Here is a 23747-nt window from a genome sequence, read left to right as displayed (position 1 = left end):
AGGTTTTTAACACCCTTATTTAACGGTGCTTCTTCACCACCATACTCCTGTTCGGTGACTTAGGTCTGCTGACCAGCAGCTCCTGTTCATTCCCTACCTTTGCACATTTGACAGGCCCCTTTACTATCCATTTCTAAAACTAGTCTAAACATTTATTTTTACCCTAGCCTTTAATATTACTGAGACTGGACTTTATTGAACTTTTACTGGTATTCATTTTATCTGTTTCAGTGCTTTATTGTATTATGATTTATATTTTACTTTGGCTTCCTTTACATTGTTGGGTTTTTAGTTTTGTTTTTTTATTTTATGTTTTTTTGTTGTCTGATTTAACTCTGATGGTTCTGCACATTGTTTCAGCTGTGACTGGTATTGAAGCACTTTGTAAGTCAAGTTGATGATGATGCCTCTTCAAATATTTTCACCACTACACCACTAGTGAAGTAGTGCTAAGCTGGATTTTATTCATTGCTTTGGCCTGCACACAGTCACACACTGATGCTCCAGCTGAAGTGGATTAAAGAGGGAGAAAAAAAAAACTAACTTATAAAATCTAAGTTAGTTTTGCAGGACTTTCTGGCTGGTGTCCCAGAGATCTCCAGGAGGGAAGGGAAGTGAAGGTGATGCACCACGCTATCAGTTCCTCTCCTGCTGTCTCTACCTACCCTCTCCTCTCATTTCCATACCTCCTGCCTGTTAGTGCACCAAGACCTGGCCGATCGTACAGGGCGTTTTGGAAACGTTGCCCTCATGTTGGCGAATTATCACTTCTTTATATCCTTCAGGATTTCAAATACAAGTTTTACTCATTAAGTTTTAAATGAAGAACCTCACTCTGTTTATTTCCTGTGCGCCTTTTATCCTTGGAATGAATTAATTCATTTTGAACTTTTGACTTTTTATACATGATACATATGCTGTATCTAATTTTTGGCTTTTAGTTGTCTTTATTCAGCTAACTGTCTGTAGGGTAGGTTGTTATCAAACTGATGTGGTTGCAAATATTGTGTTTTTCTTTATATTTAATTTAAAATTAAACCAAGGAGGGGGAAAAAACTCACCAATCATCTAAATGTGTATTTTGCAATGCTCTTTATCTTCAGGCTGTTTGGTAATTATGTATTTGCTATGCAAAAAGAAAAGTAAACATCACTGTAATCCAAGACATTAGAGCTGCATGCACGGAAAGGTATATGTAAACAATGATATACATATTATGAATATGGATATGTAAAGCTCGGATCTGGAGTACATTGGTAGTCTATTAAACTTAAGTGTGAAGATATGCTGCTTTGCATTCCATGCACAGACTAAACTCGTCGTGGGTGCAGCTCTTCATATTTCTAGTCCTTTAGGTGGAGAGGCTGCCTCCTGGCTGCTGCTGTCTCCTGATTTCTGTCTAAATTGGACTTGCAGTGTTTTTCTCTTCTTCAAGGGGAGTTTGTTTTTGTGTGGTGGAAGCTGTTGACTGTTCCACTCTCTTGTATTGGATTTGTAAGGGTCCCTCACTTTGATCTGAGTATTTCAGACAACGAGACTCTGCTAACTGATGTTGTGTGGGGCCTCTGTACATAATGCATCATTTGATTCTTGTGCTTCATCTACAAGCCCAGTGCCATCAAACAAGAAGAGGGATAGGCAACATCAAAGACATTGTCCACTGGGTACTAATGACATGGGCTCTGTTTGTTGTGCTGTGGTGGCTCACACCCACTTGAGCTTGTTCGGTTTTTCCTCACACAGTAATACAGCGCAGGTTATTTAGTTGAATTTGTTAAAGTAGTTGCTGCTGACTGATTACTCTCAGACACAAAAACAGGATGAAGGTGCCCTATGACACCCATTAGTGCCAAGATAAATTGGTGTACATGTGCATTGAGGGGGTTGCTTGTTACAGCTCATCATTCAGTTGCAATTGGGGCAATAGTGTTTTGCTGCTATTGATGCTGGAGTCACAGGTTCATTGTAACAACCTGGTTGTCTGGTGTGGGGTATGAGAAAGTTGGTGACCAGGTTCCCGTGTGCCATGTCCTTGTAAAAGTCTCCAAAAAGACTGAATAGTGTGGCATACATTTGTATTCAGTCCCCAATCAAAAGGTTTATAGAACTAGCTATTACAACTGCTACTCTGCTGAGGTATTTCTCTACTAGCTTTAAAAATATAGAGTTTTTTTCCCCTCACTCCATGCTTTTCTTGGCCATACAGATTGTGGATGTAGTTTGAATGGTTTCTGAACATCATTTTTTTTTTTTTTTTACTTTTGCCACAGAATCTTAGTCATGTTGAGGACTGGACTTCATTTAATCCAGTCATCATTTGAAATAATATACTTTGATCTAAATGAGTATTTTCCATGTGATGTTGTCAACTGCCCCAAATGGAAATTGTAAACTAAACAAACACTGATATCTTATTTTAAACAATAAATAAACCAACATATTTATTTACAGAAGTCAAAGTGAAAGTGCTGTTCTCAGTTTGCAGAAAACAGCAAAAAAAAAAAAAAAAAAAAAAAAAAAAAACATGTTGCCAAACTAACCATGTAGTTAAAGGCCATACCTTGCTCATTTCTGGCAGTTGTTGTGAAAGATATTCACTTTTAAAAATTTGTTTTGAGTTGATTTTAACTGTTGCAGAGGGCAACATTAGGTTTTGAATATATAATCACGCTAGAGCATCAGGTGTGTCTGGAAATACTTTTTTTTTTAAAGATGTTAATCTCTGAAAAGAAATACGATCTTAAATTGTATCCAATTCTAGTTTGTCAAAGTCTATTCTCAGCGTTCCATCTTTTGAAATTGTACAAGTGTTTCCTCAAGTAGCTTTTTTTAATCATTATTTTTTTCTTAAAGGAGAAAAAAAGATTTCACATCTTTGCAAATGGGATGAAATACCTGCCAACGCAATTATCTCTGTAACAGGTTGTTATCAGCTTATAGCATAGGTGAGGCTCACTGCTCTCAATCGCTCAAAAAATATTATTTGAAGCTGATGAGACATTAAGTTGTTCCTTTCATTCAACCATCTTGTATTATTTCGTTTTAATGAGCAATCACACTGCCTCCAAAGATCCTGCAGAGGTGTATATTTGTAGGAAATGAGTTTCAGCGTGTTATCGTTTCACTCTGAGCCACACAAAGCATTGGTAATGAATACTTGCCATTCTTTCTTCGTTGTTGCTCTGTTCTCAAGCAGACCATCAGTCTCAGCATAATTTAGTTGGGTTGAATAACAGACCTCTCTGACACTGTTATTTTGCCACACAGGATGAAAAGATTTTCGTTTGTATGACTCAAGGCAGAGCTACAGAAATTAGCTTCCATTTCTTTTTGCTTCTCATCTCTAAAGCCATTTGTCCATGAGAGTAGTGAAGAATGCTTCAGGACTGAGAAAATACTTTTTTAGTTGACTTAAAACATATCTGAAGTTGGGAAGAAGCTTGCTATGAAGCTTCAACATTAATTTGAAGATTTTGAAAAAGTGCAGTCAAAAAAAGAAACAATGGGTACTAAATTCATTGCTATATCTTGATTTGAAGTTACATTTCTAGATTTATGACTTAAAATTTTATCTAATAGGGTGGATAGGATTAAAATCTATCCACTCATTTCTATGCAATTATTATTAGTGATTTAATGTAAAATTTAAAAGCCAAAATTGTATACAAAGTCAAATATAAGAACAATAAAACTATTTATTTTTGCTGAAGGATTCATTAATCCAGAAATATCAGTGAACTGAAATTTTTTACTTTTAATGTTTACGTCTCTATCTGATAGAGAGATGCTTACAATTTGAAGGTGGTAGGGTCATTATGATGGAAAAGAAAGAAGGAAAATACAGGTTGATCACAATCAATTTAGTCATTTCAATATTTAAAAATATTACCACAGTTACATGATTTCCCCAAATCATACAGACCTATTGTGCACATTTTTCCACCACACATATTTCCTTCCACATAATTTTCCATGAATGTGCTTAGATCAAGCGGTGTCAGTGACCATCTGCTGGACAGTTGTTTGTAGACCATAGCCTAAATTTTTTTGTGTACCACTGTGTGCAATCTTGTGACTGATTTGGTAGAATGGAGTCCAGCGAGATGCCTGTCATCTTTGAGAGCTGCTGAATTTGTCTCTGAGAGCTTTCAGAAAAAGCCACTAATGTGGTCCAGAAAAGTCTCTAAGGTACGCCAAAGCATAGAGGTCATGATCTGACTGACAGGGATTTCAAAAGTTCAAGTTGAGCCATAACAATATCCATCCATACACAAACTGTAGTAACAATCAAATTGTGCAGTCTTCCAGAAAAAAAGTCTCCTCACTAGAGAAAGTGTCAAATATAATTTGTGCAAATGTCAAGATGAAAGTTTTACAAGCAAAACAATCATCATTGGTCAGAAATACTCACTTTGCCTGCAAGTAAATGTAATCTCATGAGCAGGTGGGATAGACAAAATTTTAAATACATTTTATCCTGTTTTCACTATCTATCTAAAATATGGAAATCGATTAATCTGTACTACTGTCACAAAATAAGGATTCATAATTTGTCCAGCATGTGTAAAGCTCAATATCTTTTTTTATTTTTTCATTTATACCTCAATATCTAAAGTAATTTTTAAAAATTCTTTACTATAGGTAGAGGAACAACAGATGATCTAAAAATTGACAACACTACACTCTCTTATATCTGTTCAGGAGAACAAAGTCTGAAAGTGAACTTTTATAATTCAGTTGCCTCCAGCATGTGTTCTTATATTGATTTCAGGAGAGAGGAAATTGGTGAATTAGACAGCTGCTTCAGGTGCTGCAGAACGAGGTGTCAAATAGATTTTAAGGGCTATGACAGGAAAAGGTTAGGAACAGAGAATCAGTTACAATGGTAATTGTCCAAAGCTATTTTTCAAGGGGGGAACTCAGGTTTTCTACAATGTCTACATTGTGGATTAAACTACAGGTGATGCCAAAAAAAAAAAAGCTTATTTCATATCGGCTCTGTTTCAAGGTCTACACAGAGTTAATTGATGTGATTCAAGTAATGATAATGTCAATAATTGGACCTAGCTTCAACAATTAGCTGTTAAATTGATCAGTGTTTCCTAATTAACAATGAAGAAGAGCTCATTCATTAGCCATGTGACTCATTACACTGGAACCACAAGTCTGACTTTTTTTGAGACCTGATCAGCATTTCTGATTTGCATGATTATCTGTCTAAGCTTTCATCCAAGTTAATTAAAATTCAGATTTCATAATATGAATGACCCATAGGTTTTAATTCATAAAAAGGTGGTTTAATTAACTGGAGAAAGCTTATATGCTAACAGACTGAAGTAGATATTAATAAGCCACAGATGTCTTTTTATTATTTTTTTCAAGGGCTCACAATGACTTAATGTGATCTGGCACTTTTTCAGTGTTGATCTAAACTTTTAAAATTTGGTTCATGACATTAATCTTGTTGGATTTGACAGTCATTGTAAATTTAAAACGTTAAATAAATTTTTGCTGAATAACTAGGGGCAGTGTATTGTAGGGCTGTAGTGATGCAATAATCTCACGATACGACATGATACATGATATTCTGCTCATGATACGATGTACATTGCAATACTTGGCAAACGATACAATTCAATACACTTTTGCAATTTTCTGAAAGATTTTAGAGGGACAGAGTGATTTTGGTGACATGTTGTGACTGTTATAGAGTTGGACTGAATTAATTTAACTGAAAACTGATTAAAAGCACCAACTACACAATACTTGACTCTGGTTGGACATGGACACAGACTTAAAGTCGACAACTGGACAAAATGAATCAAAGAGGTGGTGCGAAAACATGTTTCTTTTAATTGAAACGGTACAAACTGTAGCTTACATGCATTTGTAAAGTAAATAAAGTGCACCAAGTACCCTGCTCTSAATAGTTTGATACCTTTTTAACCTTGACACTTAACATCTGAAGGAATCACTCTAAGCCTGATGACTTAATCACTCTCTAAGCCTGATGACCTAATCACTCTCCTGGCGAAGCAAGCAGTGAGTGAGCAAGGTGACAGTTGAATGTTACGATACTTGCGGATGAATATCGATTTTTTTTCTAGGAAAGAAAATATTGATATATATCGCAAACTCGATATTACACAGCCCGAGTATATTGGCACTAATATCGGCATCAGCTGATGCAAGTCATTTTTTAACATCAATATTGGTTTCTTTAAATAAATAAAACTGAGCCAATATTAACAAGCAATATTTATTTCTGTCTTTTTGTCATTTCTTTCTAGAGGGGGAGGAGAGCAGGTTGGTCAGTCAATATTTATTTGGTCACGTTACAATGATGGCGATGCAGCACAGAATTGGCTAATTAAAGGCACAAGCCAAATGTATTGGTGTACTAATAAAGTTGTTGGTTTGCTATTTTTGCTCTTTATTTTTCTCTCTGGTACTTGAGTATTTTTAGAGAGCAGATTTTAGACCTTTTTTTGTATGCTTGTGTGTCAAACCACTCAACTATGCCCAATGAATCATTCAACGAGGTGTCAATGATAATGGCTTCTTAGCTCAAAGGGTGCACAATGTTTCTGTCTGCACACAGCAAACAACTTGGGGAAAAAATAGGGTTTTTAGGATGTTTACTGGCAGCCTGCAGCAAAACCTTGTCCAATTAATAAATTTATTTGTTTTTGCTGAATCCATAAAAATTACAAAGGCTATTACAGTTAAAATATTATTTTTGGGTTAGAGAAATGATCAACTGAATATTTTGTTCACTGAACATTAGCTCCAATGTGAGGCTGAATTTACAAATGAATAAGTGAGTAAAATGGCAACTGAGACCTATAGAAAAATCTTCCTTAGAAATCCCCCAAATTGAAGATAGTCCATTTTAAATTTAACATTAGAAACTTGATCTTCAAATGAGTATGTATGTAAATATTATAAGTAAGTTGAAGGTGGTTTAAAACTTTTGAGTACTTTTGAAATAATTTTTCTCCTGTTACACACTTCAAAACTGAGAAAGCAAATAGTGTGTCAGTTGATCTGCAGATTCCTATCAGGAGTTAAGTTAACTGTGGGAAAGCAAGCATGATGGGTGTTGACAAACTCAGAACAGTTTGAGAATATGCAGCAATATTAATGTAATGTAACTTCAACATTTGTTACTGTTCAAACATGATTGTGCTCATTATGCTCACGGCATAGAAATATGGCACATAGTTGTCAAAATGTTACTCTAATGATATTTAAACTTCTAAAGTACATCTTCTCTAAAATGTCATTGAGCTGTTGTTTTCCTTTTCAAGTCTTCTATCGTCTTAGAGAACAGACATAACCAGAAGAGTCAAGGACAGACATGTAGAGGGAAGGCATTCGTCAAATTTAGATAACCTTGCTTTAGAGCTATTATTGTCAACCACTGAAAAATGAAGTGACACAGCTGCACAATCTCATAATTTATTTTTTATTTCTATTTCTTGTAGCCACAAATATCAGTATTTAAATATATATGTCAAATTAGCGTACAATTTTCTCTTTATTAATGCATATACATTTTAATTAGCAGGTATAATGTTTTATGCCATAAACTGCAAAATAGAAACACAGTTTCTTATTTCCTCACTTTGTCATACATGCAAGCAGCCGCATTTGTGTGATGCCCATTTTCAAGTCTTTGACTTCATTTAGCACCTTTTGCAAAGGTTTAGAAGAAAGGTTCCCATATATCCCATATATAATTGTGTTCACCTGCACTGGGAGCTCATTAGTGCAAACATTTTACTAACATTAAGCAGAGTTTAACTAGGTTAGCACATCCAAAATATTACTCATAAATGCAGTAAGATTCTCTGAAAAATGAGCTGGGATATTAAAGTTCCCTGCGGCATTGCCCAAGGACAGAGAAATGGTGCAGTAGCACTATTTGAGAAGCACTTTTATTTCTTCAGATTCTAAAGTTGGACTGTCTCTATTTGAACAGGAACTAAATCAGTTGGAGATCATGCTTATTTTTCTTACAAACTACATGTTGAAGACTGCAGTTGATGCAGTTCAAATGAGTTAAACCTCACTGATACATTTGTGAAAACACTAAAAAAAAATTTTACTTTGTGGCAAGCCTCATCTTTATCAGTGATAGTTGAGAGATATGGGCAAGATTAATGTAAATTCTCTAATTTATCTGGTCATTTGCAATAAAGTTTCATCACATTGAAAAGTTTTGTTCTTTCAAAGATGCATACTATCTTGTTTAAAAAGGAATGTGAAGAAGTCTTTCAGATCACACTGACATGATTGACCATATTATTAACTATTTTGAAGCCAGCTTCAAGCAAACATTGTGTTACCTGGTTGGCTGATAGCACAAGCATGTTAGAAAGGAGAAAAAAATATATATCTGAAAGAAAAATTGAAAAAAGTTTTCAAAAAAATCTTCTACTGGATTTTTACGTCAACATTCTAGAAATACTACAGACTGGTTGTTAGAGTGGGTGTTTTATTGCACAAGTGATGAAGATTGGATGTTTTATTTTCCCCTTGATTTTTGTTCCAACAGACTTCTGTTATTTTCCAGCTACCACTGTTGTCCCTTAATAGAGATTAGATTAGATGGAGAACTGTGTTCTGCATTTATTTATTTTCATTACAGAAATATTTAAGCTGAGAACTGCAAAGTTTTACCTGTCACCTCCTCAGTGCTTATCTTGCTAATAAATAGGGACTTTTGGTGCTTGCCTGATTACATGCTAGATTTCATTGAAGTTACTGAATATCATTCTTTGACTTGGCTTGTCATTCAAAGTTAGTTTCTAGATTAAGTTATCTTGAATGAGCCACTGGAGCACTGTGAACTCACATTGACAAGACAGACGTTGCTTTTTAAATTATTACATTATTTTATTTGTTTATGAAGCACAATCTGTTGCTGTTTTTTTTTTCATCTGCTTAACCACCTTAAAGAAAATCTTATTAAAGGGTTATGGTTTTAAAATTAATCTTTTGGCGTGTACCTGTAGACTGAAGCACTACTTGTGATAGTTGAGGGAAGTAGCATAGTTGAAAAATTTATCAAATGAAATATGTTGGCAAAACAAAAATAGACTTCATTTTAATAACATACCATAAGATCTCAATAGAAGGTCCTTTGGCATCATTGATGTTTGAGATGTCATGCCGCTAAAGTCTTAAGAGCTCTTCATGTTCTTTGGAAAACAGGCTGTGGATGCCTGAGTGGCTGGGGGATTTAAAGAGATTTCAAGTATTTTCATTTAATAATGTTACAGACTGGAAAATCATGTCCAAGTAGGTTTGGTTATCAAAAATGTTCAGTCAGGGTAAAAAGAAGATTCTGACTTGCAATTACTTTTTCAGAAACCCTCAGCTTTTATCAGATAAATTCTGTAACATATGAACTGCATGTCTCTACCATCCAGAATTGACTAAACTATCCTAAAAAAAATATGTACCTGACTAAATGACTGTTTCTGTACATCAACGGTGTCCAGCTCCAGTCTTCAAGGACGAGTGTCCCGCCATTTTTAAGTGTTTCTTTTCCAACACAGCTGATTCAACTACCCTCAACATGTCACAGTGTTCTGCAAAGGCCTGTTATTAAAGTACCATTTAATTTAGCTGTGGTGAGCCCGGGATAAAACTAACACATCCAGGATACCAACCCTTCAGGCCTGACTTTGGTCACCACTCTTGTACATAAATGAACTGCACAGAATTCAAAACATTAGGTCTTTATACATAATTAAAAGTTGTTTACTAAAACTATAGCATGAGCATTTCATCTTTGAAGCATAGTTCAAGGTTGCATAACTCTAGACAATGACGCAACTGTGCAGAAATGGGGCAGCATATACTCACTGTATCAACATAACATTCAGTTAGGAATTGAGGGTAAAGCAGGGGTCATCATTCTACAAGAAATTAAAGTTTAATTTACAGTTTTGCTTAGATAAAGATGTAATGCTCAAATTATTCTAAATACTTTTTCAACAGTGAACAGTTATTTTTGGACTGGTCTTATTTGTTCTTGGGCATTCAAGTGTCTGGGTGACAGTGTTCTCGCATTTCTCGATGACCTCTGTTATTGTCCTTGTCAGCACAAATTGTGTTTTTAAGAACGGCTTGCTGGAGTCAGACTTTTAGTCTTTCTGTCTGGGATTTCTTGATATGTGTGAACTAGTAAAAATCTCAACCTTTCCAACCAACGCATATTTTTTTGTTTTTGTTTTCATAGTTAATGACAAAGTTCATGAGACTGCAGAACTTCAACTTTCAAGTACAACACCCGTAACAGTATAATAATGTGTGCTGTCTCAGAGTGAAAATGACTGCATTGAAGTTCTTAGAGCTCCCTCAAGTCAAGGTACCACAACACTAATGAAATCTCAAAGCAGGAGAAAGACTGAATTTTTTCTGTGCTGCTTGTCTCGTCTCTTTTCTGTCATTGTTTTCCATGACTGTTGCTCTGTCCTCTCCTGTCACTTTAACATGAACGTTATCATGGGAAATGTACTTGACCTTATTCAGTTCAGTGTAGTGTCCTTTTTTTGTTTGTGTTTTGTACGTATTGCCCCTCTATTCTGTCCTTATCACTTGTTCATTGCAGCTAGTCTGATAGTTTGAATGAGAAAGCCATCAGTTTTCACTACCATTCCATACAAAATACAAAAATGCTTCTTTTTTTTAACATTAAATCTAATATTGTAAAAATGTTTACATGACTAGAAGTCACAACAGTAAGTGTCGGACTTAAATTAGTATGGCCCATTCTCAGCAAGCCAGCGGAGCTCTAAGACCACTCTCATGCTCACAAGGAGATGCTTCCCCTTTCTTGAATAATGTCCTTTAGCCACGCTCTGGCATGCTTCCAGAAATATTTGCATAATCATATACAGTCCTTTCCTGTCATTTCTTTTTGATGTTTTTAATGACAGTTGTGCACTGAAAGTTTAAAGTGAGGTGCTACCTTACGTGACTTTTGAAAGGATTCAACTGAGCCATTAAATGATCATATAAAAGCTGGTATTTTGAGAATCTCAGAATGAATTTGTGTGCTTTGATGTAAAGCTCCAGAAGGTTGTATCTAAAATCCATAACTGCTTTTATATATTGCAGATATGCTTTTGAAATCACATTTAATATCAGCCTTAGCATTTCCTTAATAGTTAATAGATAACTCTTTTACAACTCTTTTGTGCTAAATATTTTTTGACACACCAGTACATCAATTTTTACTTTTCGAAGGACAGTTATGTTGACTTAAAATGAAGAACTATAACCTAACTCATTATTCTATAGCCAGTAATTCTAGAGATGGTTTGGTGATTTATTTTTCCAGCCAGTTGGCTCAGCCTGTTGTTTCAGAGAAAGAGATTATCTCAATTTGCAGCCAAATGCTCACATCAAGGGTAAATTGCCCATTACTGGCACAGAGATGTGTAACTGTGCCATCTTCGCAACTTTTAGTGTAACACTACGAGTCTCACTACAAGCACAAAAATGTTGGGCAACTCATCTTTTAGGAGGAACAGATGGAGCAAACACACTCAGATTTCTATTGTATATTGCACAAGATAAAAACAGGGTTAGGGTTAGGACCACCTCCAGTCTTTTTACAGCTACGGGAGCAAAACACCACTTTTACGATGACAATAAGTTTTTTTATTTGCTGTATTTTCTTTAGTTCTCTGTTCTGTATTTTTTTCTTCCCTTTCCTCTTCTGTCTCTGCTCACTAGGCCACTTTCAAACCTTTCTACTTTCTTCACATCTCATTTGTCTCTCCTCTTTTCATCCTGCCTCATTTATCTTCTACTCTCTCTGAGGCATAAAGACCATATCCTCTTTATCAGTGAGCCGCAGCAGGAGCATGTCACTCTCACTCCACCCTTTACTCTCATCATCACTCCTTTCCTCTCGTCGTCACTCAATTTATTTTCTTTCTCACAACTCCACAGGTTTCATCTTTTCTTCTATGCACCTTTGCTATGATTGGAATATTTAGTTTGTGAACCATCAGGTTGGCTTTTATTTGTGCAGATTGCTTATTTCTCTTTCAGATGATCCATAGGTCAATTTTCTTTTCTCATTTTTTTACATCTAATTTGATTATTGTGTCCCCACTTCTTCAAGAAGTAGTCATATATCTCATTCATTTCCATTTTCTTTTTTGCCTCCATTGTTATTATTATGCTGCCTCTAACCATGCACATCTTTATGTATGTGAGGACACAACTCACCACTATTTCTGCATTCATATCTTGATTCTAACTCAGTATTACCCACTAAAAGATTGCGGTACAATATCCTTCATTAACTATGTATTAACTAGGAGATAACATGGTGTTATGATTTTAACACTGTGAAAACAAAAATGCATGAACAAAATTGAAAAGCAATTACTCTGACAACTGCTGCTAAAATATTAATTCATCGTTAAGATGCGCTAACATTTGTCTTGTGTTGATTTTGTTATATATGGATGGAATTTCTTCAAATTCCTTACTATGACTACTAAAGGTCTTTTTCTTGTAATTACGGAGGTGTAGAAGCTGTCTTTCAGCCAGCTGACAAGACTCTAATCCCTACATGCAGCAACATGTAGGGATTAGAGAAGACCACCTTCATTCCAGCACTTTTCCCATGAGTTTTAAAAGTATATTTGTAGAAATACTTAACACTTTTTCTAGTAGTGCATGTTTGAGGTCAGACACTGATGTTTGATAAGTGGGCCTGGCCTTCTGTCTCTAATTCCCCTCAAAACTGTTCCTTTAGGTTGCTGTCAGGACTTTGTGCAGGCTAATCATCTTTTCATCCATGTTTTTAGAGAACCTTTTTTGTTCACTGGTACATGCTCATTATAAGACAGGAAAGGACCAAATGAAAACTTTTGAAAACTTTTCAAAATTTGTTTGTACGCTGCATCTTTCCTTTGACTGAAACTAAGCAGTGTAAGCGAATCCCTGAAAGCAACACCACACCATAATTGTCTTTCCACCAAAGTTTCATTTTGCACTATACAATACATGGGAATCACCAAACCCAGACTTGTTTATTGGATTCTCAAAGAAGTGTTATTGCTATTGTTATTGTAAATTTAAACATGTCTCCACTTGGTAGCCCAGTACCTTATATACCACTTTGCATAGTACTAGAGGATGAATTATATTCCACAAAGTTCTCTGTAATGTTCTTTAACTAATGTGAAGGCCCAGGATATTTGGAGGTCTGCAGTGTCCCCATGCTGAGTGAGTTACCACTTCACTGTTGAGTTCCTTCTGTTTCCTACCACTTCTACTTTACTGTGATTTTTAGAGTTGACAGTTGAATGTTTAGGACCAACGAAATTTTTATGAGGGGTCTTATTGGACAGGTGGCATCCAATCTTCAAAAAGGATGCTTGTACAAACAATCTGCATGCCTGATTTTACAGACCTGTGGCCATGGAAGTGAGTAGAACATCTACATTTATCTTTTGGAGAAGTGTCCACTATTAGCAATATAGTGTAGCTTTTAAATGGATACTATAAGGTGAAAATGTTCTGTGCTGCATCTAAAATGGGTATTTCCGTGCTTGCAAAAAGTACAGACAGTGCAAACACATTCTTGGGTCATACGTTACTAGAATCTTTGATGTTGAATAGACTGTTGCATAAATTATTCATTTGAATAGAGCTCTGCCCTACTTATATTTCCTCAGACTGTTTTCAGAGCAAACCTGTGTTTATCAAAGCATTATGCAAAATGTACAAAGCTAGATATGAACAAGCATGACAGATGGCAGATGACAGAACAAGTAAAGTAAAAGTAAAACTAAGACCATTCAATATAGGTATGGATTACATTCATTAAAGTTGTATAATAGGTCACTGACCCTAAATTTAAGGGGCTTTGGGAGATTTTGACATCTGTAATAATGCAGCAGGCCCAGGCTCTTCAAAAATTAAATGAATGAAAGAAGAAATGTTCAGGGACCCGATGAAGCTGTACATTTCTGCTGAGTCACACAGATGGTAGAGGAAGAATTTAGCCTAAGCATCTTCTAAGTGAGTATCCAGCCTTCCCTGTCCTGAAGAGTCCAGGCTGATGATGGCAGTGTAATGGTGTGGAAAATGGTCTCGGCATAATTTGGTCTCAGGTAATCAGTCACTACTTAAATTACACTGCATGTGTACTGCTGCTGCTGACCATGTCCATACTCTACAGTTTACTATCTTTTGCTAGATGGAGTCTTCCAGCCTCACAAAGCAGAATAAAGTGTCCTTTTGCAAGAAAAGATGTGCAGCTCAACCTTTTCTTGTTTTTAACACATTTCAAATAAAATGGAAACGTAGATTGGTTACCTTTGAATCACATAAAGCTTGCATGACAAATATAACTTATAATTTAGAAGTGACCAGCTTTATTTTCTTTTAATTTCCTTTTTTTTCTCATCGCTAAATCTATGGAAGCCTTGAAAGACAGGTGAGTTGTTTTACTTGAACTTTAAGGTGGAACAAAAAATACTTGGTTCAGAAATTAGAAAAAATATTCGTCAGAAAGACTTAGTCGAAGAACATAGTTGGTCAGCTACTTGTGCTCGTCTTTCTGAAAAACTTGAAAGTGCCTTCTAGTCATTAGAAGAAGAAAATTTGGTCTAACTCCAGCATTGCAGACCACTAAGTCCTGTGCTGCATCTAAAGTGTTCTCCTGCGTCTCTACACAGCAAATCCAGGAGGCCCAGATTAACTCTGTCAGATTTGATTTCAACACTTTTAAAGTGTCTATATGGGTCCACACCAGAAAGTGTTAATTTAACTCTTTTTGGAGAGTTGGTACCTTAACTCTTATAAAGTGTCAAATATCAAATCTGCTGGAGTTAATAATTTAACACTTATTAACACTAACTCAGTGTTAAATCTTAATATTAACTCTCACAGAGTATTTTTTTAACTTCATAAGAGTTATTTGTAATTAATATTAAATAGGTATTTTATTATTTTGAACTTTTAAATTTTTTGGGGAAAATAAACATTTAATAAAGAGGCAATGATTTTCTCAAATACATTTATTTCAAAACATGCACCATAATTACAAAACATATTACAACGTGGAATAATGTGCATGTTTCACATATCGCTTTCATTCACATAACGCTTATTAAAAGGTCTGACATATCAGCTGTGCAATACAAACTGCAGTATGCTTAATACATTTTTTTCAATACCATATGCATGAAATTGTTCAAAGTACAAGGTGGAGAAAGTAAAGCAAGCAGTTCATGTAATATGATAGAGTACATTTTCTTTCAACAGGTAGATTACTGGATATTACAGACCAACCTGATATTCAGATCCATCATTTCTTATCCAGTTTCTGTTTCTGTTGTTAAGAGACAGTTCCTCTCTACACTCCACCAAAAAGATGTCCACTTACTAACAGATTTTCTTCAAGTTGTTGGGCTGTTTGTGAAGTTTGGCTGGAGACACCAACATGCTCCTCTGCTGCATTGGACAGTCTTCAGTCTCTGAGTAGGACAGTCAGTGTCTGTCTCTGGATCATAACAAACAAAAAACATAACAATGAGGAATGGAACGAAGGAATACATTTTTACTACAACTCTAACAAGCCTCCATTACAGATATGTAGGGTTTCAGAGATATTAACACTTACATAATCATTTTTGGAGCTTGAATCTTCCAAGAATCCATGGGGGGGTCAGGAGGGGGAGGTTAGGCTGACGACTGGTGATTCATCCTCAACTAGACTGGTTCTAATATATACAAAAAGGCAATAAAAGGATTAAAATATGTTGCAAAACGTATATAAGAAGACACAACAGCGGGAATAATGCTCTTAACAGTTTTTTAAAGGGGAAAAAAAAGATAAATCTGACCAATATTCATGTAAACGTTCAACATCATGAAAAAACATACTCCAGATTATTACGGATCTGTTCAAGTTAGCCAAGAATTTGATTGAATGTTCACCAGCTTGATTTTTAGCAACATTTATACTCGGCTAACATTCGGCATGCTAAGCTAAATATGCTAACACCGAGCCGTGTGGTGAATGTGACGTCTATCATACAGGATGAGCTCAACTCATCCTGTATGATATTTTGAGCTCAACTCAAAATAATAGTTATAAACCATCTCAGAAAAAAATTACTTACCAAGCATGGTGAACACCTCAGACAGGTGGAAAGTAAATAGTCCTGAAATGACTTGGCTCCTGTTGCTTGGCTTCGGTAGGAATCTGTGATTCTGGGGCGGAGTCAGTGAATTAACTCCTTCAGTGTTATAGCCGCTGGTGGAGTTCAGAGTTAAGAAGTAAAGAGTTATTGATTCTATTTTAACATCTCTAGATTTGATATGGAAACACTTTGTTTTAACACTGGATTTTAACTACTAATATTAGAGTACAATTAACTCTGCTTTTGCACAAAGTCTACTAACACCAAAACATTTAACACTTTTGAATTTGCTGTGTATGAAGGGCAACATTTATACCATATTAAGATAAAATAAGTACACAATAAAATGTGTCTTAAATATCCATGTTTTATTGATCTGGTTTTGATAACTTGTACACTCACCTGCAACTTCTATCCATGGCAGCTTATATCCAATATCACAAAACCTAGGTTAACAAGCCAGTTGAAAGGCAGATTCATAGTGCGACTAACCACAATGCTCCTGGTTAGTTAAGGCAGACATCTTTGATTTATTAAAGCTTCTTTGTAGTATTGGCCCCATGTGTGTTCACACTTATTTGGTTTCCTCATCCATACAAGACTCACTGCCTCTTTTATAATCATTATGCTGGCTAAATGTGGGCTTAGAGTGACTTGTTTTGAGAAACACAACTCCCTAAATCAAATTTGACCTCTTTAAGGCAGCTTATTGGTCTCGCTAGACATTTAGAGGCTGCCTAGCTGGTGAAGAAGCTGTAAAATGATGCATTTTTATTTAACTGAGGAGGTTAATATCAGCCCCCGTACCTTCTGCTGTCGGCATTGTCTTACAGTTCATAGATTACACTTCAAATATATCATCCACTCTCAGCACTTCTTGAGTCACACACTTTCTGTTTGCACAGTCGTGCTCATGAATTGTATCTTATGGAGTTAGACATAAGCCACCACCGGGTATGAGATAAAGGCTGGAAAAGTACAGATTGTTGCATCACTGGCCCTACTTAGCAAATGCTGTCTTGATTTAGTTTCCCCTCAGATCTTCTGCTGATGTGCAAATGGGCTTTTTCACCAAACTTGTTAGAGGAAAGATTGTTACTGTTAAATGAGATAAAACTAAAATATCTGTGACCCATGTCACATTTGAAAAACGTTTCTACTAGTGTAGAAGTTAATCTGACATTTAGTTTTATTGTCAGAGAAGAAAAAAAGGTTTTCATACAGTGCATGCAAATTCTTAAATTACAATGTTTTTTAAAATTTTTTGTGAAAAATAGAGACCTTTTTCTTAAGGGTTCTGCATGGTAAAGGCAAAGTGCTGAAATCAGTTCGTATTGTTCCAGTTCCATGGCTAAAATCACATTATTTTGTTCTCATCTTCATGTTGTCCACCCCTTCTTGTCACAATCCCTGTCTACATGCAATACTATTGTGTGATTGGTCAGAATTTCATGGTTGTGGTTATTTGGAAATCAGCCCCAGCTATTTAACTTCCAGGAGCTTGGCTTACCATGTCTTGTGAATTTAAAGGGGGTGTGCTGAAGCAAACGTCTTGGAACCATGTCGCCGTGCCGATGGTACAAATTTGGTCTGACCAGGCAGGTCTCTTTATTTTTCCCTAAAAAATGAACCAATAGTTTGGAAGGTGAACGTAATCATTCTCCATTTTTCAGCATAACTCTTTAAGTTATCTTCTGTCTTTTATTAGTCCTCTTCTTTCATGTCATTGTATCTCTTTATCTTCACTTTCTCACGTTTCTTCTCAGCCTATCATGTCATTTTCTTCCCTTTGCCTAACACCTTCTCTTGTCTCCTTGCATAGGCCTCTGATTCTTTCCCCAGGGGAAGATGGTGGATCTAATCTATAGTTCCTAACAACAGAAGCTACAGTACAGATTGTTTCATTTCTGTGCTGTTATGAGAAAGGTCCCAACACACCATGTCCCAAGTGCATTGCTCTCAACACTCTTGCTGTTAGAAGAGAAGCATGTGTATCCACGAGGTCCTGCTAACATTCTGCTGATTCATCTGTATGACACTCTTCTTATCCCTTCCTCATTTCCCTGAAGTGTCTTTATCGATCTGCACTGCCTCGCTAAATAGATGCTCTTTTTCATGTATGTACTATATTTTTGTTTTATGGCTTTTTTCAGACATTTATAAAAGACAGCTTATCTTCCTGTGTATTCATTTTTTTCCTTCATGGTATATTTCCTAAGAAATTATGTTTCAGCTTTAAACTTTTTAAGCTATTTCCCGTAGATTTACTTTTTGTAATATTCCATAAACGAATTCACATTTAGAAATTAGGCAGGTATTTCAGGCGCACCTCATAGTATTAGTTTTTAAAGTTTCAAACTTGTGCACCTACTTGCTGTGCAACTGGATTCTGGTTCTTTGTATTTTCTTTGATATTTTATTTAAATATATTATTTTGCCTCTGTCGTGACCTTTTGTGAAGCTACTAGCATCTGCTGGTTTTGTTTACTTTAATAGTAGAAGTAAATGTGATCACATCTGCACAAATTTTAACAGTTACCTTAGACTTAATTGGGCTGATTTCTGTAAAGGGAAACTTCACCCTCTGTCTGTTTGATCTGCCCAAGAGATGTGATGTTAGTAATGTTAAACACAGAAGTCAACAAACTCAATAATGGCAACAAGCTGCGCTTAAGCAGGAGGACTATGAGATGGTCCCTGTCTGGTAACACTGTGAATTATTATTATTATTATTTATTTTTTTTTCTGTTGATATGAAAATACATTATCTGAGGGTTACACACCATAAATGCCTCACTCTGATGTAGATTTAACAAGAACCACCTTTAACAATACGTTTGTGGTTTGAAGATCATATAGGAGCGGTTTTTTTTTTCTAACTCAACCACAGTTTGCAGAGTTTCAGAGGCCATGACACACTCACACGTTCAGCATCAGGGCTTCAGTCCTGTTCAAAGGGAGAGAGGTACTGCACCCAGGTCATTGTAGTGAAGGCAGTTATGCAACTTGGACAGCAGTTTTTCTATTAGGCCACTTTTCACCAGTTTGATTGCACAGCATTGTCAAAATAGTAATTAGCATGTTAAGTGCTGCTTCTCACGATCCATTAGTGACTAAATATTTTTATTACAATATTCTGCTTCTGCATCTCTTCCCGTGTTGGGAGTTTTGATGTTCTTTCATTCAGTTTTGTGCAGCAAAGAGTCCACTTTCTTCTTCTTAATGTTTTGTCTGGAGTAAAAACAAACTTAAGTGAGTGACAGAATATATTTAAGAAGCAGACAGTGATGGAAAATAGATCCTATGTGATAGTTAAAAACTAAAAGGTAAGGTGTGATTGTATATACTAGAGAATAAAAGAATACTCAACACTATGTTTGAAAAGTTTTATGTGTCTAATGATGTTGACGGTATTGTCCTTGAGTTTATTTGCAAAGCAGAGTCTCTCAACCTTTACTGTGCTATTGTTTGCCTCTTCCCCGGCTTCACTTCACAGAAAACAAATGACTGTTTGCTTACCCATAGAAATGTATCAGCTCTAGTCAGCCATCCAACTTCCCTTGTCTTTTTTCACTCTGTTGTCAAGGATTGTTTTTCCGGTGCTTTCCTCTGCGTAAGATGAATGGCTGTGACTACATATAATAAATCGCTTTCTTTCCAAGTTCTTTGTTCGATGTTTATGTAAGACTTGGAAATGGCAGCATGTCTGAGCTGCTTTCCACTTCACTTTTTTTTTTGTTGAAATCGACTTGGGTTTTATTGATCCAGGTGCTACATGGTAGACTTCCTAAAACTCGCTTATTGTTAGTTATGTAAATAACCTCTCCATTAAAACAGAAATCTATTTGTTTATGTCAAATGACCTGCCTGGGACTGTTCCAGGCTGTTTGTATCGTGTTCCACCAAGAGGTTGTATATAACAAGAAGTCAGTTTATAGATCTTGTAATGCAAGATTGCTTGGAACAACAAATCGAACTCTACGTGGTTTGTTTTGCAGATGCTTTGATAATAAATGACTAAATTAAGGCTCTTTGTGTGGAGAGTGAATTATTTATTTTCAGTTCAATTCAAAAATAACTTATTTATTCCAAAGGGAAATGAAATGTTGTCGTAGTTCATATGAACTCCGTCTCTCCAAGGAGTCGTTATTGATGGTGATGCTATGGGCAGGAAGGATCTCCGGTAGCAGTCCATCTGGCAACAAATTCAATGAGGCCTCTGACTGAAAACAGTTGCTGCATCAGTGCCTCATGGCTGTCATGACATGCTAACAGCCCAGGACGGATGGATGTTGGCCTGCACTGCTAATCCACTTCATGTGCTTTTGCCGCACCTCTTAAAACCTCCACTTGTCTGAATGGTTATAGAGCTGAGCAGAGAGATGGAAGCGGAGATTTGATCCTTGCCCATTATGATCGAAGGAAGAGATGGTTTGAACTTTGTTCTTCTTTCTGCTCTTTGATCCTGCTCTGCATCCATAAAGCCTCCTATGGGACTTGAAATAAAATTTACATTTCAATCCCATTAAAAGAAAATCCTATTTGTTCACATCTGTAATGAAGGAATGGAATTTAAATGTTATGATTTTCAACAGTTCGCATCTTTTTAAAAAGTTCAAAATATTTGTAATGCAGTTTAAGTTTCCCATTGAGTTTTAGCCACAGTGCAAAACAATTAAAATATCACTTTAGTAGTGATTTTGACTGGTAAACATTTAAATTAAACAGAATTCCATCAAATTTAATTTATTCCAGTAATTAAGTTCAAAAACCTAGAGCTCATATATTTATCGCATAACATCTTTTTATGTTGTGTATTCTGGATTGCAACAAATAAACACCAAATGTTAATCTTAGAAAATTATTACTACATAATGCCAGCTTAAAACTAATTTGTGTATTTCTTTTTTATTTTTTCTCTCTCTCTGCTGCAGTTGGCCCTGGAGGACCCGGTCCACAGCGTGTCTCTCCAGCAGTGTGTCTATGAGAAACTGAAGGCACAGCAAGCCATGATGGGGGACCAGAGCTTCGGGGTCCTGATGGAGACGGTGGACACAGAGCTTGTCAGGCAGCTCCAGGAGTTTATGCAAGCTCTCTGAATATGAAATGTTTCCTTCACCTCCTTACACAAATGTTACACTCTACCACCATTTAAGGAAAAAAAAAGTACTAAAAAGGTTAACCATCTACCCAATGTGTGAACTCCTGATTCATACCTTCCCAGACTATGCCTTATCTATATTCAGCCCTATCCTTGTCAACCACTTTTTGTCCCCTTTGATGTTATTTATAGGTGCCTACGTATGTTTAAAGACTTTTAAAAACCCCACCTGTAGACATCACCACACCAGAGCTTCCATTTAATTCTTCTAGTTTCTTAACTTTGGAACAGGTTGACTTGAGATGGGTTTAAAGTTAAAGTACGGGTGTTGATATCGCAACAGTTGGAACGTGACATATAAGACTAAGCTGCAGGAGCCAGAACAGAAGCCTTGGACTGTTTTTCAATGGGAGGGAAAAAAAAACAAACTGCAGATTGTAGCAGATATGTGTATTAAAAAAAAAAAAAAAAACCGAAGTATTTAAACAGTGTTTACAGAAACTATTCTTAAAAGACAAAACAGAAATGTAATTTTGTATGTATGTAAAGTATGGATGATGATCTGCATGACAATTGTTTTCCTTTTTAATTTTGTTATAAGAGGTCTGGTAGAAGTTACTACTGAGCGATTGTTTTGTTTTGTCTGTCAATGCATACATTTTAAAATAAGTTTGTTGATTAAGTGTGCTGAACCACATTTATATGTATATACTTACTGCTGCTAATAGATGGTGTCAGAGCACTTTAATAACCAAAAACTGTTTTACATCTTTTTTCTCCTTCATCGTTTAGCACAACAATTGGGGTCTCAGAGCAGGACTGAAGTTAGCTTAAAAACTTTTTTTTTAATTCATTTTCTGTATTTTAGAGAAACTTAGCACCAGACACACACTGTTAGGTCATGTTTCATATTTCATCTGGTTTACTCAATTCATTGGCCTATTAATTTTTGGCTAATCACTAAAAACGGTCCAGCTGATGATGCTGTCGTGATATATTTTTACAGACCAGTTTTATTTAGAAATGAAGATCTGATAAATGTGATTTAAAGGAGAACTGTTTGGTTTTGAGATTTCCTCAGTTTAATTACTTAAGAGGTTTACAAAACGTCTGATAATGAATTACTAGACTTTGGCAGATCTAAGTACTTCATTCAGTTTAATTTGGCACAGTTTCATTGTGAATATAAATTATATCAGAAAAATAGCTTGTTGTAAATTAAAAGTCATAAAAAGGGAAAGGGTCCAAACTGGAAAAAATGTGAACATCTGTCCTGATTTAATATTGATTCTTTTGGGATTTATGGAGTGAATAATTTTCTTCATTACATTTGATTTATAAGAAAAGCTGAGATGATGATCCAGACTGTAGCTCCTTTGACACTGTGTCAGAATTTCAGCCTTTCCTATTCCTAGAACCTGAAAGGTCTTTTTTTTTTACTTGTCTGTTCCGTTCTTAACTAGTTTAGCTGTAGATAAGTTCTTAAATTTTTTTTTTTTTTTTACTTTAAGTTTTGAACGCCACATACACAGTAAGGAGTATGTTTGGTTTGGTTTTGTGGGAAACTATTCCTGTTTTTCCTTTCTCAAGCCTTCAATAAAATGAAGTAATCAGCCAGAGCTGCTGCGAACTTCTTTTCTCCAATCTCAGATTTGTAGGATCTGCATTTCTGAAAACACTAACCCTCCTGGAAATGTTTCAAATATGTAATGCTTTTTTTTACCATCTGGCTTTGTTTATCGTTTTGATTACAAGCATATTAACAGCCTGACCCGGACATAACTATCAAGTTTAAGAACCGTTGGTGCAAATATACTGAATTGGTTTAATGTAAAACATTAAAGGAGAGCTATTATGCAAAATTCCCTTTTTGCATGTTTTTGTACTTCCATTTAGGTCTCTACTGCTTCTCGAATCAGTCCAGGCGCTTAAATAAGTACCTGCATCTGTTTTCTGGCAATAAGTAAAAGTTTTTTTGATGTTTTTGTTGCTGACTTACCATTCAGATATTGTGCTACATTGTTGATCATTGTGCTGGAGGCTCCACTGCTGCTTCTCGTTCTGATTCTGAATCAAAGACGTACAGTTGCACAATTACACATCTGTTTGCAGTGAGAAACCAAAAATGGTAATCTATAACGCAGACAAATCAAAGTTAAACAAAATATTTAGTTACCAGTAGTTAATGGATTGCTCTCAGGAGCTGAGTGAATTCCAGCATTGTACCATGTATGTTGATACCATGTATGAAAAACGTTCAGTGGGGAAATTTCACAGTAAACTGTTACTTCGTAATACATCCAAGAGAAAGCATTTACTCAACATCTCCACAAGGTGGCTGGTTGGGTACACAGTGCAGAGGTCACTAACTTACTGCAGAGTCAATGGAGATCCAAACTTCATATGTCTTTAAAAAGTGAAGAACTTAATTGAATGGGTTTCTATGCCTTTATTTG

General features: G+C 35.8%; 1 protein-coding gene across 2 annotated transcripts in view; it reads left to right on the top strand.

Annotated features, from left to right (window-relative positions):
* Positions 1-22910, top strand: part of ipo11 (importin 11) — a 114865-nt gene extending 91955 nt beyond the window's left edge. For both annotated transcript variants that reach the window (XM_008418338.1, XM_008418339.1), the window contains one exon: positions 21125-22910. In XM_008418338.1, the coding sequence (XP_008416560.1) occupies positions 21125-21289 (165 nt within the window). In that variant the 3' untranslated portion in view covers positions 21290-22910. The remainder of the gene's footprint in view (positions 1-21124) is intronic.
* The last annotated feature ends 837 nt before the right edge of the window (positions 22911-23747 follow it).

Source organism: Poecilia reticulata, linkage group LG9, assembly GCF_000633615.1.
Source record: "Poecilia reticulata strain Guanapo linkage group LG9, Guppy_female_1.0+MT, whole genome shotgun sequence".
Lineage (NCBI taxonomy): Eukaryota > Metazoa > Chordata > Actinopteri > Cyprinodontiformes > Poeciliidae > Poecilia > Poecilia reticulata.
The sequence above is the reverse complement of the archived record's forward strand: the minus strand, read 5'-3'. Positions and strand labels throughout refer to the sequence as shown.